Below are 19,753 nucleotides of genomic sequence, written 5' to 3'. Positions count from 1 at the left end.
ACACTAATCATTAAATTTGTGAGGTACTCAGATTATTCTGTTGTTAGAGATGTACTAAACCATGGTCTAGGCATTGGTAAGGACTTGTTTTAAGAAGCACCACAATTATTTTGGATCCACATCAATTAATGTGTAAAGCCACATCTTTCTGTCATTTTCAAAAGATTGCAGTTGGGGAACCAATTTGGAATGACATTGGGGTTAATTATTTAATGAATCATGATGTATTTTTTAGTTTTTAGGTTTTGTTTGCCATGGATCCTTTTGAAATTCGAACACTACACATCAAGTATCAAGGTGTGAATGGTTCTTTGATACCCAAATCTTCAAATTGAAGTTCAAGTTGCATTTAGTTTGAATTTAAATTTATCAGTGTTACTGTGGAAGTTTGTATATCGGTTTGCAAGAAAAGTTATTGAGAGAACAGGTTGCTACCTAAGTGACTAGATTTTTAGCTCTTCCCTAGTTGTGACGAAGTAGACTTGTGAATTTTGGAAGAAGCTACAATCACCAGAGTACCAGATTATGTTACAGAAGTTTATCTAAATCCTTGCCTTTATAAAGTTTCTTTTTAAGAAATCAAGATATAATAAGATTATGGGACCCTAGGCCTGTAATATTCTGAATGGCGATGGTACAAATATTCTTCTAAAATGGAAGATTTTCCACCTTGGAGGCAGTAAGTTCCAGGCCTTTTCTCACGTATGCATCAGTTTCTCCAAATCTCCCTTGGAAAGAAAATACGATAGAAGGGATGGGGTTGGGGCATCGGTGGTTGGGGTGGTTGATGCCTCAATATAACGTCCCACCCTCTACTCCCACCGTTAACATATCAAAAAAAAAAAGATAGAATCTTCATGTTCTCAAAATATTTTAATGCAAAATATCCATTGAAAAGAGATATGATAGCATCTTTACAAGTTTCTAGCAATTCTTTACCAGTTCCCAATGGATAAAGGCTTTGTGGAAAGATTTTTTTAAAGGTATGTTTGAAGCCAAAATTTTGTAGAGTTCAGATACTAGGTGGGACTTCCTAACATGGTTCCAAGTCACAAGGACAAAACTCATTGCAAATCACTTGAATGACAAGTAAAGTACAAAAATTTTACAGGAATATTCATAAAAGAACAGTAACAATATAACGACATCGCAATGGTACACGTGTTCAACAATTTGAAACAAGAATCAAGAATTACAGATGAATGGAGCATAAAATAAAGAACAAACCAATAACGAACAAAACTCCATATTTTACTTAAAGCTAAGAATAAAATTCCACAAGGCACAAGTGAAGCCAAATTAGGAAAGTGGGCTATTTGTCATAGATCTGTATATTGCCATCGTCTTTCGATACCACTGCTCCCTCAAATACTTGATCTTTGCATCAACTCTTGACGAAAACCCGACATGGGTCTTCTTCTTGGCATTATTTTGTTCTCTTAACCACATGAATCGATCTGTAACATCCTTCTTATAATATTTAATTTCTTGAATGACATGGTCATCCATAGGGTTGAATGACCTTTGATACACAATATGCACAAAGTAAGGGAGAAGAGAAACAAGCACTACAAGAAGGGTGGCAAGCCAATATGTTGGTGCAGGTCCTAGAGCCTCTAATAATATCTTAAATCCTCTATTTGAGTGTGTTGGTGGGAGGGTACCATATATAAGCATGAGCAGGTACCAAAATGAAATGCTACCCCATATAAATAAGTGTTGAATCCAAGTGAAATGGCCGATCACGAGTGCAATCTGACAATTGACAGTCCAGATTACGCATGTGTACATTATGGCACCAAGATGAGCGAGATCAGGAACTTCACCTTCAGTGTGGAAGGCAGAGAGCTGGAAGATACAAACATTCAAGAGAAAGATTGTAAGAGAACTGTAGGCGCCATTTAGTATCCAACCAAGGATGCGTCTCCATCTAAAGTAGATATTTCTCTGACCTTGTTGATAGAGAGCTGGAAACTGCAGAAACAGAAGATTTGATGAGGCAGAGGAATGGAAAGAAGAAAAGATACTAATGACCAACCCAGAAAAGAGACATGAAATCATGGGAATATGTACCACAATTAAATGGAATATGGAAAAGCCAGAGTTCTTTGGCCCATCACCATCCATTGAGATGGTGATCATGATAAAGAGGGAGAGTGACACACAGGAAAGGACCGTGACCCTAGATGGCCACAACTCTCCATCACCATCCATCATTTTATCTGATGGCGTGAACCCACACTATCTTCCACACGTCATTGGGTCATCACCAACCATTGATAAGATGGGTGGTTATAAAGAGAGAGTGGGACACACTTGAATAGGACATGACCATGATTGTGGGTCCCACTCGCCCTCCATCATTATCCACTATATCATTTGACAGTGACAACCCAACTCCAGATTTCCCTAGCCCACTAAATTATAGTATACTTTCCCTTAGCATGATACTTGAACCCACAAACTAATGTGTAGACTAGGAGCTAAAGAGAACCAAACTACAAGGTAGAACTCAACATGTTGTGTGCCCTGTTATGCATGCCAAATTATGAATAAAAGAAAGGGAAAATACCATTAGGATGGTCAACCATCTCCAAAAATCAATGAGGTGGTTAGATGTTAAATCAACATATTTGCAAACAAATGTGTTGCTTTAATAAGAACATTTCACTTAAGTACATACTCGACTATTTCAACGTTTTCACTTCACATAAGTGGAGCCAAATTACCCAATGCCTAAACTTGTTCCAGGTTCCAAATTGGAATTAGAGGTTTTAATGGAAAAAAAACCACATATTCCATGTTTGGAACCCAAAACAAGCAAAAATAGTCTCGTCATTTGGTTCAGGCCGCTCAAGTCGAGGGAAATGGCGTACATACTCCTACTTCAGGGTTTCAACATGGAATAAGAGGTTTTAATAAAAAAGAATCATGTCCTGATTTGCAACATAGAACAAGCAATGGTATTTAACATAGGCCACTTAAGTAGGTCAAATCATCAAAATACCCCTGCTTATTCATTATTCCAAACCCTGGGTATGGGAATTTTGGGCATTTTTGAACAAGGAAGTTTATGAGGAGCATGAGTGAAAAGGTGGTCCGAGCATGCATGAAATAATATTTTTAGAACAACCTCAGTGAATTTTTTTAAGGTGGTCTCACCATTTTAATCATATTTTCCCTAAATGAAAAATGGAAAACTTAAAGTGAAATATCATATTGCTCCCATGCACTCGAAATCTATGATACCATTCAATTCACCTGAAGACACACATCAGATGAAACATCTTGCTCGAGAACTCCCAATGATATTACAGGTAAAGATGTCAAAATCACATTGAATAGCACCATATACCAATCATCATATAGAATCTCCCCTGAGAAGCTTGTGTACACCTCATAGTAGAAGAAGGTAAGACCAAATGTTATGTTTTTGTAGAAAAAATAGCATATCTGCAAAATGATAATAGTCAGCATGTGCTTAGCATGGGCCATAAAGAATAAAAGAAAGTCATTAGAATTTCAATGAATTAGACAGACACAAAGTTAACCACCATCTTAGAAATCCTCTTATAACACCAATGTCCATGCACTATAAGCAAACGTTCCAAGAAGCGAAACTGTGGCAGCGAAAAGTCGCTGGCCATGACTGCCTGCACGATAGAATTATTGGAAATTAACCTAAGACCACCATATTTTTCTTTTGCATTTATGACAGAGACATACAAACTCCATCAAATAGGGATTAATACAGATGAATGCTCACATAAAGGGACAACTAAAATATTATTTAAAATTGTAGTAGTACACGCCTTATGGCGTAATGGTGTACTCCTACTGGGACACTGTTTAAGATAATCTTCATCAAATTTGATCTTTGACAAGATTGGTACTCTCATTTTAGTGAAAATGGTTACCTATAAACAATAAAAAGAAAGAAAAAATAGATCTTTTGCAAGGCATTTAACACAATTCATTCAGACTCTCCAAGAAAAACAACCATGCATAAATTTCTAAGCAATATCTACAAATACTTGGATCCCTAGGACTGTCCAGGATACTCTTCAAGTTTCATAGCACGTTTAATTATTACCTGCATTCCTTCCATGCCACTGATCCCGACACCAATGTCCGCCTCTTGAATCATACCAACATCATTGGCACCATCTCCTATAGCCAAAGTTATCATACTAGTATGCTCCTTCACCAATCTTGCAACCTGCAATATTGCTTGGATGAGATCAAGAATATTTGGAAAGTAATAGGGGCAGACAGAAAATACACGAAAAGGAGATATGAGAATCCAAAGGGATCTGCGAGGAGCAAGTTGTGCATGTGGAGCTAGACTCATTTGGATGTTCAGTAGTCTGTCCCTGAGTTTGATATTTTTGCAATTTTTTGTATCTAGTTGACACAAAAATCTATAGAACGGCCAAGTCAAAGGAAAAAGTAAAAAGGGAATTGTTTTTTTTGCATCATACCAATGCTTTTTGCTTCGGCGATATTCGACAGCATATAACAGAAGCACAATTTACAGCTAAGCGTAGAAATTGGTGTTTCACATCATTCTGCAGAGCAAGTTCAAGAGCTTTCCCTTCCACTATCAAAGCAAATGGTGTATCTCTGCCTGACTCTAAAGAAGTAGCTTGATAAGCATCCTCAATTTGAAGCAAGAGATCGTCCTTTAAAACCTGAAAATAGTGATTCAGAATTTTACATATCAATGTTCAACTCCAAGTCAAGTATGGCCATGGGATATAATATATGATGCATTTGCAAGCAAATGCACACCTTTTCAAGGACTTCTGATTTATCAACAATCTTTAAATTGAGATGGAATTGCTTCATATCCCGTCGAAGTAAACTACAAGCAAATCTGCAATATCATGCAACAGTGATATTAATTTGTAACATAATATGACAACCTAGTTTTTGTTTTTTGAGAAACCGTCAAGAGAACTACAAATAACAGCCAAAAAACCAAGTCAACCACATTTCTTACCCTACATTGATGGCAGTCTCCATCTTATCTCCAGTTAGCAACCATATCTTTAGACCCGCTTGGGCAAGTTTATCAATACATTCAGGAACCTATTCCAACTAAAAGATCAACATAAACATGAAAAATCCCAGGTTTGATTGAAACAATAGTAGGAATAATAGGAAAATATCTGACCCCTTTCTGCAGTTTGTCCTCCACCGCAGCAGCCCCTAAAAGAGTCAGCTTTGTCTCCATCATTTCAGAAGCACTCTCTAACAAGTGTTCTCTTTCTGGACCAATAGTAGTCTTAGCTTTTAAAAATAGTGAGTTCCACTCATCGTATTCAGCTAATTCTAGCCTTCTGTATGCAAATGCTAAAGTTCGCAAGCCATCTTCAGCATAATCTGAAAGATGGGCACGAGTCGCCTGCTCATACTGCTTACCATCGTTGGCAAGCCTCTCAAAGATAATACTGAAAATAGGAGAATCGATTTATTGGAATTGATAAAATTTCTAAGCTGATTGACCAACAAATAATACAGAATTTATGATTGGTGATACAAAATTTAATAACACTCAGGTGAAATAATGAACCAAAGAGCACAAAGCCTTCGAACATTTCTAGCCACTTCAAGGTGCATCCTCCATATGACATCACAAAACATTCAAATTTTCACATCTTTAACAAAGTTCTTTATTAAATTATACACCTAATTTTTTTTCAATGGCAGTTATTTGCATTAACTATAATCATTCCTTAACTTGAGCACTCACATTTCCTCTTACTGGTTACCAAGTATACAAAGAATACATCAAACTAACAACACTTTTGAAACCATGTATATAAATTATTTATCAAAAGCATTTCCCAATACACAACTTTACACAATAGTAAATCCCAACCAGACATGATCAGCAAGACTTGGAAACAAATAGTCATTTATATTTATGATGATATTTAAAGATTAAACTACTTATTGACATGTACAAGTATATGATGATAGATACAGCCCACAGTACAAGGAAACATGTGATCATTAAAGGAAGCAAATGTTATAAAATAGGCTAAGCATTACAATTTTCAAAGGGAACTAGGGGTCCACTAAGATGAAACACAAACCTGTCAGCACCTTTGCACAGGAGAAAGATGTTACCTTCATCATCCTTTATTATAATGGACATTCTCTTACGGGAACTGCTGAATTCTAATAGATTGAGAAGCTTGTATTCCCTGTAATAGACCTTGTCATCACATACCAGAATTTCAGAATGTTAATCAATGGATTTTATAAAAATTAGTACACAAGGAAAAACCATATTCCATTGGTTGCTCTTTGATGGGTGGTGATGGAGAGAGGGTGGGACGTACCAGAACAATATATGAACTATTGCAGGTTCGCACCATCACATTTATCATTTCAATGGATGGTGATGATCCAATAGATTATGGTTTTTCCATGACCCCCTAAGTTTTTGTCTTCTAAGCCTCAAAGGTAATCCATGAAACTCAATATTTAAGGGTTTCACATACCTTTTTGTTTCCTGTCCAGAAAAAGGAATGAACTCCCTAAGCACCAAAACGGATTGGGTTCTTTTGCAAAATTTAAATCCAAACTCTTGGGAAGCAATCAGAAAAGCCACTTCTTCAGGGGATTCAGCCTCATATTTTATTGCACCAGTTTCCTCATCTTGTACTGGTATACCAGTGTGGCACAAGGCCAACACTCGAAAGAACATAGCAATGTCAAAAACACAAGAGTTGTTTATCCACTTCCCACACAAGAGCCGATCATCATTAAAGTTGAAACCTTTGATTTTATATCCATTTCTTAATTGAACATGTTTACTGTCATTTTCAACGGTAGCATCAGCTTCTTCAGATTTGAATCCCTCTTCACTCTGCCCAGTGTTATGGGCTTTATCATCACTATCTGGAAACCCAGATATATCAAAACTCTGGCTTAGACAAACAGAACCTTGAGAATCAAAAGTAAATTTTTTCATGTCTGCTCTAAATCTTCTGGATGCAGCAATGTCAACTTCACTTACTGCACAACCATAAGAAACTCCAGCAATAGAGCACTTCACGAATTCCATCTGGTTACTTGTAAGAGTCCCAGTTTTATCTGATAAAATCATTTCAACCTGGCCAAGCTCTTCATTCAAATTTGAGGTTCTGGCTTCAGTAGCACTGCCAGTTTCTTCATTGTACATCTGCATATCTTGGTTAATGAGGATTGCTTGCAATACTCTCACAACTTCTATTGAAATATAGAGAGATATTGGGATTAGATAGCCATAAAGCATCAGTGAAGTTATCATTTGAGAGGCACCTGTTAGTTCTGGTTTTTGCGGATCAAAGGAAGCATCACCCACATCAGGTTGAAGGTACCACCAATCTGTCATTTCAAACTTGGTATAAAAAGAGCATCCTATGGAACTAACCAGTGAAATCAGAACAAGAATGGCAAAAAGGAGATAAATAACGTGATCCATCTTTTTCTCAATGTGACTTCTTTTGGATGGAGACCTTGTGGAGTTCTGGACCACTTTTGTATCGGAACCACTGAAGATCACAACACCATAAACATAACCAGTATTCCGAAGCTTGGAATCTCTAAGAAGCACTTGTTCAGCATTTAATGCATATAACTGACCCTCAAAATCCAAGTTCCCAACAAAGGAGTAGAGATTAGGGTTGGGATCCTCACAACGAATTGAAGCCGTAAAGTGGCTGAATTCAGTATCTTGATCCAACGGAAGTGTTGCTTCTAAGCATCTCTTAGGTTTCAAATTTGTCTCCCCATCAAGATTCACGGTCTCAACATAGCTAAGCCCATCACCATAGCTCGAGGAGAGTAAGAGGAGATCACTTGGAAAATACTCATCCTTCTCTACTTTGACAACATCTCCAACACAGAGTTTTCTCCATGTTTTGGTGTCAAAGACACCATTTCCTCTATGATATTTTACCACTTGAGAATTGACCTTCAAATCCTGCAACCATCATATTATGTAAACATTCAGTAAAATACACATGGATTGGCAATGAGGTGATTTGACAAACAGTGAACTTGATTTATTCCAATACATAAAACATCATGAATCAAAACAAACCCCAATCTGAACATCTTTGTTGTGTTGTGAAACAAATTTTGAAAATTGTTTTCAATCTTGCTAAGGAAAGAAAAGCAGTCTAAACTTGTGATCTTTTATTATTGAATGTCGTAGACATTTAGTGAAAAACCAGATGCTCACTAGAAGTCGTGAAAATTGAGCTACCCTTTTTGCATGGCGAAAACCAAAATTCCAGATGCCAATAGGTCATGCTAACACCCATCAAAACTATCTGACCACCCATTGACAAGTTTTATTGCTTTCTTATATTACAATGATTGTGCCTAGTCCAAATATTATTATGCTTTCAGAACCATGACAAAAAGAGTAACAACTTAACACAGATCCATGCTCAAAATAAATTTCCAGTAAATTTCAATGAACGTTTCAACATAAATCAGAAACCTGAAATCGAATAAATCATATATATGCAAATCTATCTAACAGCAACAGAAGAACCATTGACCATGGTTGTGTAGAAGAAGCATTGAATATGGGGACAAATACATTCTTTACTATGATGTATATGAGCTCTTAATTTACTGGTTAAAAAACAATAATAAATGAAAGAGAAGAACCTAAGAGGCTTACCCATTACTTATTATTTGCAAGTGGAAAAGATTTCAAATGTCAAACTAAATCAGTATTTCATTTTGAAAGATGTTGAATTAAATTTTAGTTATAGGACAATTGAACAGAGAATTCAATGGCGTGGTCCACAAACATCCCAATGAAATTATTCGAACAAAATGAAAACAACCAAAGTGATTTGTATGGATCAATGATAATTTCGTCCTATAAAATGCAAGGCAATGGCTAGCAACCATGATATGAAGATAAGGATTTGACACAACAATTCCAGCTAGCTTCCTTCTTAGAGTGTAATATAAAACAAAGGCTCATTTAAATGTCAAGCAAAACATTACATGAATTTTGGAATCATAAAAAATTAAAGAGAACTGAGAAAAAGAGGAGACAACATAATAAAGCATGACTGCTAGAATAAAGCATCAAAAATCACAAACATGCAATGGGTTTAGTGCACGGAGTCCATCTACTTAAGAATTTAAGCAAATGATAAAAGATATTAAGATTCACTAAGATATATCACCAAACAGCCAACAGTTAGAATCTATTGCGGCCAGAACAATTTATACTGCTTAGCAGTGTATAATGAGAAAGCAAAACTGAAAAAGCATCAATTTTTTAACCCAGTTAAGCAACAGTAACATTTAAAGGTACAACTAAGAGAAAGAGAGAATGGGCTCCTATAGCATTACCTGCCTGAATCTTTGCCAATCCTCTACTGCCTCCTTGGCCAGGCTGAGTCCCAAGACAAATACGAATGGTGCAATAATACTTGCAGGTGTGAAAGGTGCCAATGGAGTTGTTGACAAACATGCAGTCAATAGAAAGTAAAGATTGGCAACTCTGCGGAATTGTTCAAAGAGAGCCTTTGGAAGAAAACTGATGATATTGTATTTGGTTGTCGAGATGGAGTTATCAGGATAAATCAATGGCTTTGTCTGGTGTAAGTAAGGCTGATTACAAAAAACTATGCGACTGAAACCAGGGCCGCCAAGCTGCTCAATTGAAGCAGCTTCTACAACACCAGGTCGCACACAAGAGAAAGAGTATAGTTTGCTCCATCGGATTTTACTTTTATTTTGCCTTTGTGTAGGCATTATGAGGCTTTCTTATATATGCTTAAACTAAAAGAAATATGGAATCCTTCATAATCATACAATATCACAAGATTAATCCTCCATATCACACTGATTATCTTCTTCAAGTTACCGTACACCAAAAAGCTCAACAACAAAAGAGTAGCACTTGTTAAAACTTTGTCCAACACAAATTTCTGGTATTCTTCATATTCTTAGCTATGAGTAAATATATTTACCTATTCGTGAGCTAAGTATAAAATCATTAGAACAAAAATTTTGAAATTCCATTAAATGGAATACCCGCTTTGTCCTTACATCACAATCTTATTTTGACTTCTCCTCAGTTTCCTTAGGAAATAACATAATATCTTCACCACAATTGTGTAATTCAACAGCTGAAACCTTTCTTTCAATGTAGACAATCCCCAAAATCTCTACACTCGATCCAGTTCTAATTCAACCAGATTTATCGAAGACAATAATCCAATTCAAAATTTCAAATTTTAAATTAAAAGTATCAGAAAAGAATTTAACCCAACCCAATCTGCCCAAATTCCTGAATAGATAAAAAATTAAATAAATTCAGTATAGGTTTGCAAGAAATTCTACTAATCCACTTTCACATAAACTAAAAACCACCCAAAAACCCTCTGATTCTGAAAAAAAGAAGAAAGAAAGAACAAAAGTGAACCCAATTCTCCAAAAAATCAACAGAGATCAGCAGTTCAAAACAAATCCAAAATAAAGCAAAAATCAATCAAACCGTAGTAAAAGCTTGAAGCCTCACCCTGAAAGCCAATTTAACAAGAACCTAAAATCATAGAATCCAAAGTCACTTTATAGTATATGAATTTTATCATCTTGTTGATCATACCCAGAGTCTCTCTCGAAACAATCCTAATCATCATTTAGAAAAACTAAAGCAGTACAACCAATGGACTAATCCTGACAATTAAGAAAAATACAAAATCTAAGAAAAAAATAACACATTTTCATTTTTATAACCAAAAATTTATTGATTCATTGTTTAATTTATAATTATTGGGTAGCCGGCTATAGAGATATTGGATAAAAATCGACAAGCCCAATGAAGGAGATTTAGGGTTTCAGAATGGACGGAAAAAATAGGATTTTGGAATTGAGATTTATAAAGTATTGGGGTTTTAGAATGGAGAATTGGAGATACAATAATTAGGATTTTAGGTTTGAAAAGTCAATCGGAGTTGTGAATTGGAGGCAAAATCTAGGGTATTTTTGTCGAGCTTGCTCGTCTGTGCTCTCTCTGAACGGCTAGATTTTACTATAATCCGTACGACTACGAAGGGATGTGGTCGTCAGGGATCAATCAACGTCCAATTTGTAAATGGGCGGTGATGAATAGAAAGTGGACCCGCCAATGTATGACACTAACAGAGAGATCCTCTTTCAATCGCCACCCACTATTGGTTGGACGGTCAGGATTTCATTGCCCAACATTTTCTATGGCCTAGGGATCATGGTATACTTTCCTGTAGGCTTTAGAATTCCCGCCTCATTCCAAATTAATTAAGGAATTGCTATTATCACTGTTATTTTTACTATTGCCACCCACAGATTTGGGTGGAATAGCAATCGGAATAGTAATTACAGTGTATATAGTATGAGAAATTTATCAAAGGAAAAGTATTTGGTGAATATTGAAAAAAAAATTATTTTCCAAATAATGAAGTATCTTTTGAATTTCTTTTCCCACCACTCATTTAACTTGAGTGGGTGGACGTCCATCTTAGAGATGGCCGTTTGATGCATAAGGGCCCGCAAAACAATAAGTCGGCTGACTCACCTGCGTCCTTTATCAAAAGGAAAATGGTATTATTGGGTTGCAGCCCTATCAAACTACATAAGGCCTCACCTCATAACTCATCAAAAATTACAATTCAACTATTGGGAAAACCTTTTCATGGATCACATCGGCTTGAACAATATGGCTATGAAAAAAAAAGTTAGAATTTTAAGCTCTAAAAAATATATATATTGTTTGAAATTATCTAGACCATTCATTTCACCCTAAAAATAAGTGTTCATAGATCCACAAGTTATGTATTATTTGTTGAGTTTCAAAATTTTATTGTTAGTGTTGAAAATTGATTTTAGATCCATCATGAAGAATTTAGTTGCCAAATGTGCTTTCCGAACGATAATTTGATATGAGGCTTTATTTTATTTTCTTACAACCTAGGCCTAATAGAGACTTTGTCCTTATCAAAATACACCTGCCTTTTCAACCATTTAACAATTATCATGTTTAAAGTATTCTAACTTATGCTCGTGTGTATTTTGATGGGTATTTTGAAAATAAATTAAAAAATATGGTAAATTGTTGAATAGTGGATCCGTTGTATGTAATTTAATAAAAGAAAAAGTTTATATAAGGTTGCAACCTTAAAATGTAGAATTATAGATGCACCTCAAAAATCCATCGAAAAATATTGTTTTATTGTTAAAAAACTCTTTAATTGATCATGATATATGAATATGAAAACAAAAAAAGATTTTAATTCCTAAGAAATAACGCATCTTGCAGTACATTATCTAAATCGTCAAATTTTTAAGATTTTCATACGTTTATAGATCTACTTGATTTTGCCCATTTTTTAAGTTTAAAATTTATATTTAGATTTGAAAATAGACTTTCAGATAATATTAAAACAAATTTACACTAAAATTACATGATAACATGTGCGGCTTAATTGGATTGTTTAAAGAATAAACCACGCCCTTTTAATGAATCTCTTTAGTGAGGCAGAACTTTATGACCCACTATTTTAGAAATCGCACCAAATTAATGCTCTTTAATTACTATTTATAGCAGTATGGTTAAGGACGCACCTTGGGAGTATTGATTGGCTTAGCAGCTTAGTGACAATTATCACTATTATGATATTGTAAATGTGGATTTTATTGGGATATTATCCCATCTATCTTTTTACTCTGCAATATATTGAATAGTTTATGAGACTTTAATCTATTAATTTAGGGATTGTATACAATGATACCATTTACCTTTGATATAAGGCGGTCACAATTACTTAAGACCATCCAATATGATTTTGATAGTTTGAGTGTGTCACAAAGTTCGACAAAAATTCTTTTGAAGTTTGAGCTTGGTCTCAATTTCACATCCAATAGTCAAGATTAATTGTGACTACTTTGTACCAAAGGTAAATGATCTCATTCGATACTTTTCCATTAATTTAAGGATGCAGTTTGTATAAGGTGTCAACTTTAAACACTTGAAGAAGACACCTCTAAATTTGTGCTAAAAAATGCATTGTTGTTGTCGAAAACCCTTACAATGTCCTACAAATCTACTTTTACACCTCATTACAAAATTTAAAATTTTGGAAATGTTGTAGATCAAGTGGATCTAAACATTTAAAATATTTTAAAATAAATGGTCAAGATAAAGTGCCACGAGATGCATTTTTTTCATGAATGCAAATCCTTTTTTGATGTCCATACATCTTAAAGTCAGTATGATCAATTACATGAATTTTCAACATTGGAGCAACCTTTTTGAAGTAGACTTTTAAGATGCACCTTACTCCTACATTATAAGGTTGACAACTTATATAAGCTTTTTACTTAATTTAAATTGAATTGTGATAGGGTATTCAACATATGAGTATTCTCTTAATGTACTCAACTTCTTTAAACATTTAAACATTTAAACATTTCTTTTAAACATTTAATACAATTTTTTTTAGTAACATCACTTGTCTTAATTCAGAGGGGTAGGATATATATTTTTATAATAAAATAGTGATATTTATTAGCGGTAAAGAAACAATCACTATTCCATGTGGGTGATGTCACAATGATATCATCACTATAAGTAATAAATGTTCTTCTTTCTATTAAGATTTTTCGATTTTATCTTTATTTAATTGCCTAAAATACATTTAGGCAAAAATGTTACTACATGGTGGAGTAAGGGCATTGAGTGTCTACAAATATTAAATACAATAAGTAAATACTCATATGTATGAGTACTACCCTAACATAACCTTTTAAATGTATTATATGTACTATGAAGTAAATTATCATTTAGATTATAAGGTTTTTGATTTCAAAATATACACAATAAAAAATATAAACATGTTATAAGGTTTATATATATACTAGTAGATTTACATGTGTTGCACGTAGAAATGTAAGGAGAGATAAAAAAATAATAAACATATCATAAGATAAAAGCAAACATCGATACATTTTAAACATAAATGTAAGGATAGAGATGGCAAAAGAAATGCTCGTTTCATTGCTTATTTATTATGGGCTAAGACAACATATTTTTCAAACATTGGATGGTGGTAAATAAATAATTTGTTGATAATAAGTAATAGTCTCTCTCTTAATGCTCATATTCTGACTCCCTCTTGTAATAAGATAATTTATTTGAGTATGGGCAATCCAAAATATCTCAAGCTCTCTAGAAATGGGCGAAGATATGCACAAAGCCATATCATAGATACAAATCGCAACCAGAAAACATTGCTTGATTTGAGAGGCCTAAGAAATGGGAGATCATGGCCACTTGGTCATCAATATCTGCAGAAGGAACTTAAATCAAATAATCTTCAAAGTTTTACTATCGACTACTATTTTCTCTAAAGCGGTTTCATAGATTATTAGTGTTAATTGGTTATTTGAGAATATGAGAGAGACCATGTAAATATGGAAGCGCTCGTAAATTTAGAAGCAATGAACATTCATCTTAATAATCCCATAATATAGGAGAAATGAGATCATTGGATCCTTATCTAAATTCGATCCAATATACTATGTTTATCTCTAATCAAGATATGGAAATACAAATTATGGCGTGTTTAAGAAAATATAAAATTTATTTAATTCTAGGGTGCAGTTGGCATACGGATGCATCTGTAGGTGTAGAGGTAAGGTGCACCTTCAAATTTCTTCATGGTATATAATTCTGATGTAAAATGTTATTAGGATTATCTCAAAATCGATTTTTATATCTAATTATAAAAGTTTAATTTTTTAAAATAGTTAAAATCAAGTAGATCTATAAACATATGAAAATCTTGAAAATGGACGGTGTAGATAATATGTTGTAAAACACACTATTTATGAGACTTAGAATCTTTTTATTTTTCATAGCCATGCATCTCGATGTCAAGATGATCAATCAAATTGTTTTTCAACCTTAAAACTACCATTTCCAATGGATTTTTGAGGGGCATTTGTAGTTCTATGTCTGATGCAGTCATTAGACATTTCCAAAAGGTTTTTTCCTATGAGATTAAAGTTACCCCTAAGTTGTATAGGGTGGACTTCTCTTTCATTTGATTTGGTTTCTTTTTTAAAAAAATGTTTTTTTGGTTGAATTAAAACAAGCGGCGTTCTCAATGTTAGGAAATAAAGCTCATAGTCTGGATGGATATTTTATCATATTTTTCCAAACCTTTTGGAATTTGGTTTGCAATGAACTTCTGAAGATGGTTAGGGGGTTTCTGAGTAGAAAGGAGTTTTTCAGAGGCGTTAACTCTACCCTTATTGGACTTATTCCTAAGAAGTCTGTGACACTTCCTTAAGTGATATCAGACTTATTAGCCTCTTGAGTAGTCTCTATAAATTTGTGGCCAAAGTGCTTGCAGAGAAGCTTAACGTGGTTCTACCGTCTATCATTTCGGGTCCTCAAACAACCTTCATTAAGGATAGGCTATTCACGGACAGTGTCATGGTAGCCTAGGAGTGCATTCATTTTCGGATTCTTGATGGTGCTTTTGGAATTGTGATTAAGCTGGATATGGAAAAAACTTATGATATGGTGGAATGGAGCGTCATTTTAGAGATCATAAAGAATATGAGGTTTGAGGAAAAATGGAGAAAATAGATTTTCGGGTGCTTTTCATCTGCCCATTATCCATTTTATTCAAAGGTAGCCCTATTGGTTATTTTAGGGCTTCAAGGGGTCTCCGTCAAGGTGACCCCTCTCTCTTCCTTGCTGTTTAGCTTGTTTGTTCAAAACATTGAGTCTAATAGGCATTTTGCTGTCTTTCAGTTACCAAATGGGGTTCCTTGTATCTCTCACCTTCAATATGCTGATGATACGCAGCTCTTTTGTGATGCTAATGTGGATCACGTCAATAATATAGGAACCTTTTTAAAATGCTGCGACGTTGCTCTAGGCCTTTAGGTGAACTTTGGAAAAACATATGTGATAGGTCTCAATTGTGATGATTCGGTGGTGACTATTTTGGCAGAGACGATGGGTTATAAGCTGGACCACTTCCCAATTATATAACTTGGTATGCATATTTCAGATGGTCGATTGCTTGTGGCAGTGTAGGATAAAGTAATTCAGCGGATTCAAATTAAGCTTGATATATGAAAATACAAATATATTTCTTTGGGTGGTAGGATCACTTTGATTAAAGCTTGTCTAGCTAATCTCCCAATTTATCAGATGTCAAATCTTCAAGTTCTATCTTCGTTTGCCAGAAAGATTGAATTGCTTATGAGGAACTTCCTTTAGGGTTCTTTGGGGGCCTAAAAAACATTTCATCTTTTTATATGGGATAGGGTGTACACCTAAAGGGGAATAGGGTTTGGGGATTAGGAAAATCAAATTGGTTAATCAGGCTTTGTTCTGTAAATGGTGGCGGAGAAGTTTAAATTTTAAAGATCAGCTTTGGTATAAAGTGATAAGCGCGAGGTATGGTGAGAATAGATTCAATATGTAGGTTGGAGGCAGGCTTGGTAACAGAAGGATGTCACATAGTTGGAGATCTATTTACTCGTGTAAGGCTCTCATCCATAGAGATGTCCAGTGGACAATTGTTGATGGAAGTAATATATCTTTTTGACACCATAAGTGGTTAGATAACTTTCCGTTAAAATATGTGTTTTATTTGATTTTCAATAGGGTGGGTAATCCCAATGCATTAATTTCAAATCTGTTTGAGAGGAGGGGGGATCAGATTAAGTGGAAGATCATTTTACCATATAATAGAATTCTCGATGAGCTTTTTTCGGAGTTTAGTGGTTTGTTATCAGCGCTAAATGAGGTGTATTTATCCCGTAATGCGGAAGATGAGGTGGTCTGGGATATTACAAAAGATGGTGTCTATTCAATCAAATCTATGTACCATCTATTATTTCATGATCGATGGAGATGGTCAATGCCTGAAATTGCTGCTATCTGAAAGTGGCTGCTTCCTCTTAAAATCCAAGCTTTTTTGTGGTTGGCGGTTCAAAACAAGGTATTGAATGCATATAATATCATTAGAAGAGGGAAAATTCTACCTAATATATGTTTGTTATGTAAAAAAAGATGTTGAATCAGGTGCTCATCTTTTTCTACATTGTCCCTTTACTAGTAGTATATGGAGTTGGTTTTTTGCTCAAGTTAAAATGGTGTTGATCATACCTCCAGATGCTAAAGGAATTATTGGAGCATTATCTGTGTCTTATTTACCTCAAACTGGTGTGGTGATTTGGTAAATAGCAAGAGGTGTAATTTTATGGAAGGTGAGGAAGGAGATAAATAGAATAGTGTTCGACGGTAATTGTTTACCAGTAGATAAAGTTTTGGATCGTATACTCCATTCCAATGGTTTAAAAAACGGATCGGTGACCCTGATCGGGCTTCCAAAAAACCGATCCAGATCGGTGAATCGGCGATCCGGATCAGGAATCAAGTGAATCGGTCAGAATAAAGCTTAAAAAAAATCCGAAAAAATTATTAAAATTCATTATAAATATTATTTTTTAGGAATTCAATAAGAAATGAGGGCATTCCATTAAGAATTTTCATGTTTTTGAATGAATATGCGAATATTGATATGTTCTTTCCCTGCATGAACCGCCATTCAGCATTTAATTTACATCACACAAAAGGATAAACATATAATTATCATGGAATAAGTATATCAACATACATGGACTACAATAAAACATAAAATTAGTGACATATGATCTAAAAATAAAATGATAGACGACGTTATTGTTCTTCTTGGTCACGCTGGTGCCATTGATTGAATTCGTTTAACAATTCATTGATTTGATCTAAAAACGAATCATCGATATTAGCAGGCGTTTGACTATTCCCAAATCCCTGAGTGTTAGTGTTTTGTTGTGTTCCCAATCTAAAATCCCCGAAGATTGTCCATCCTTCATGCTCACCTGCACTGTCGTGCTCATCCCTACACTGTTGCTGTTGGGACTCGATATGTGAATAATATGACTGGGATAGGGTGGCTTCAGAATCATCATCTCTCTCATTTTCTCTTTGAATAATATAGATTAAAAAAAAAAAAAAACAAATTTTCAAAAAAATCGATCATGGAGTAAAAAAAAAAATCACAAATTTTCAAAAAATTCTATAGTGGATTACAAAAAAAAAATCGATCATGGATTAAAAAAAAAAAATCACAAATTTTCCAAAAATTCTATCATGGATTACAAAAAAAAATTCGATCATGGATTAAAAAAAAAAAATCACAAATTTTCAAAAAATTCAATCATGGATTACAAAAATTTCGATCATGGATTACATAAAATTCGATCATGGATTACATAAAATTCGATCATGGATTACAAAAAAAAAACAAATAATTCAATCGTGGATTACAAAAAAAGAAAAAAACAATTCGATCATGGATTACAAAAAATTCAATCCTGGATTACAAAAAACTCTATCATGGGTTACAAAAAAAGCAAAAAACAAAAAATTCAATCATGGATTACAAAAATAAAAACAAACATTTCGATCATGGATTACAAAAAAAAAACAAACATTTCGATCATGTATTACAAAACATTCGATCATGGATTACAAAAAATTCTATCGTGGGTTACAAAAAAAAAAAAAAAGCAAAAAATTCGATCATGGATTACAAGAAAAAAAAACAAACATTTCGATCATGGATTACAAAAAATTCGATCATGGATTACAAAAAATTCTATCATGGGTTACAAAAAAACAAAAAATTCGATCATGGATTACAAAAAAAACAAAAACAATTCGATCATGGATTCCAAAAAAATTGATCAAGTACTACAAAAAAATATTTCATGGATTACAACAAAAAAAAAAAAAAAAAAAAAAAAAAAAAAAAAAAAAAAAAAACCGTACGGGACTCGCCGATTCACTGTTTGGACTCGCCGATTCCGTACAGTGAATCGGCGAGTCACTGTACAGAATCATCCGGTTCTCTCTAGAACCGGACGATTTCTGATTTTTTAGCCGATACAATCCACTTTTTACGATTTTCGAGTCGAACTGGGCGAGTCCGGTTCGACTCGACGTTTTTTAAAACACTGCTCCATTCTATTTGGATGTTTTTGTCTATCACAAAGGTGGGGAGAGATATGTAGAAATATGGGCCCCTTCATAAATTTATTTTTAAAATAGAATTCGATCTTATTTTTAAGAGAATATATAATATTTAAAATAGAGATCATGAATATGAAAAAAAAAAAAAAAAAACTAGAAATAATAATTCTATTAAGAAAACTTTATACCTTTAGTTTAAGTTGTTTTTATATGGACCACCTATTTACAATCTTTAAGATGGATGCTTTATACCTTTAGACTACATATTGTACAAATGCGGTCCAGCCTGCATGAAACAATTGTTATTTAACGAACAAGATTGTATACAATGAGACCATTTACTTTTGATACAAGGTGGTCACAAATACTTACAACCATATGATGTGAAGTTTGATAGCTTGGATGCGTCACAAAAGTTCAAAAAAATTTATTTTGAAGTTTGAGCTTGTTCAATAAAATGATGGCAGCCACCCAATTTCACATCCAATGATCAAGAGTAATGTCTCACCTTGTACCAAAGATAAATGGTCACATTTTATACTTTCTCTTAATAAATTTAGCCATTTTTTTTTATCGAGGTTAGTCAATGGGTTGAAAAGCGCAATTAAAAAATATTGTTAACCAGATTATTGGGTAATTGAGTCT

At 34.1% G+C, this 19,753-nt stretch overlaps 1 protein-coding gene across 4 annotated transcripts; it reads right to left on the bottom strand.

Moving 5' to 3' along the window:
- Positions 1-1,095: 1,095 nt before the first annotated feature.
- LOC18443121 (putative phospholipid-transporting ATPase 4) lies at positions 1,096-10,990 on the bottom strand. Of its 4 annotated transcripts, XM_088857594.1 has the most exons (12): positions 9,379-10,990; positions 6,513-7,978; positions 6,102-6,212; positions 5,177-5,453; positions 5,003-5,091; positions 4,792-4,876; positions 4,482-4,691; positions 4,094-4,219; positions 3,555-3,653; positions 3,262-3,453; positions 1,827-1,974; positions 1,578-1,755 (listed from the first exon to the last, which is right to left on the bottom strand). In XM_088857594.1, exons 1-12 carry the CDS (start codon positions 9,781-9,783, stop codon positions 1,700-1,702), a joined length of 3,264 nt encoding a protein of 1,087 aa, XP_088713720.1. In that variant the 5' UTR covers positions 9,784-10,990; the 3' UTR covers positions 1,578-1,699. The 4 variants fall into 4 exon arrangements, with proteins under 4 accessions (XP_006853382.3, XP_088713722.1, XP_088713720.1 ...); XM_006853320.4 differs by having other exon boundaries at positions 1,096-1,974; XM_088857596.1 differs by lacking the exon at positions 9,379-10,990 and having other exon boundaries at positions 1,096-1,974; positions 6,102-6,223; positions 6,513-6,601.
- Between the last annotated feature and the right edge of the window lie 8,763 nt (positions 10,991-19,753).

Source organism: Amborella trichopoda, chromosome 2 (assembly GCF_054954075.1).
Source record: "Amborella trichopoda isolate Santa Cruz 75 chromosome 2, AtrichopodaSantaCruz75HAP2 v2.0, whole genome shotgun sequence".
NCBI classification, from domain to species: domain Eukaryota; kingdom Viridiplantae; phylum Streptophyta; class Magnoliopsida; order Amborellales; family Amborellaceae; genus Amborella; species Amborella trichopoda.
Note: the sequence above shows the minus strand (reverse complement) of the source record. Positions and strands in the feature narration are given on the sequence as shown.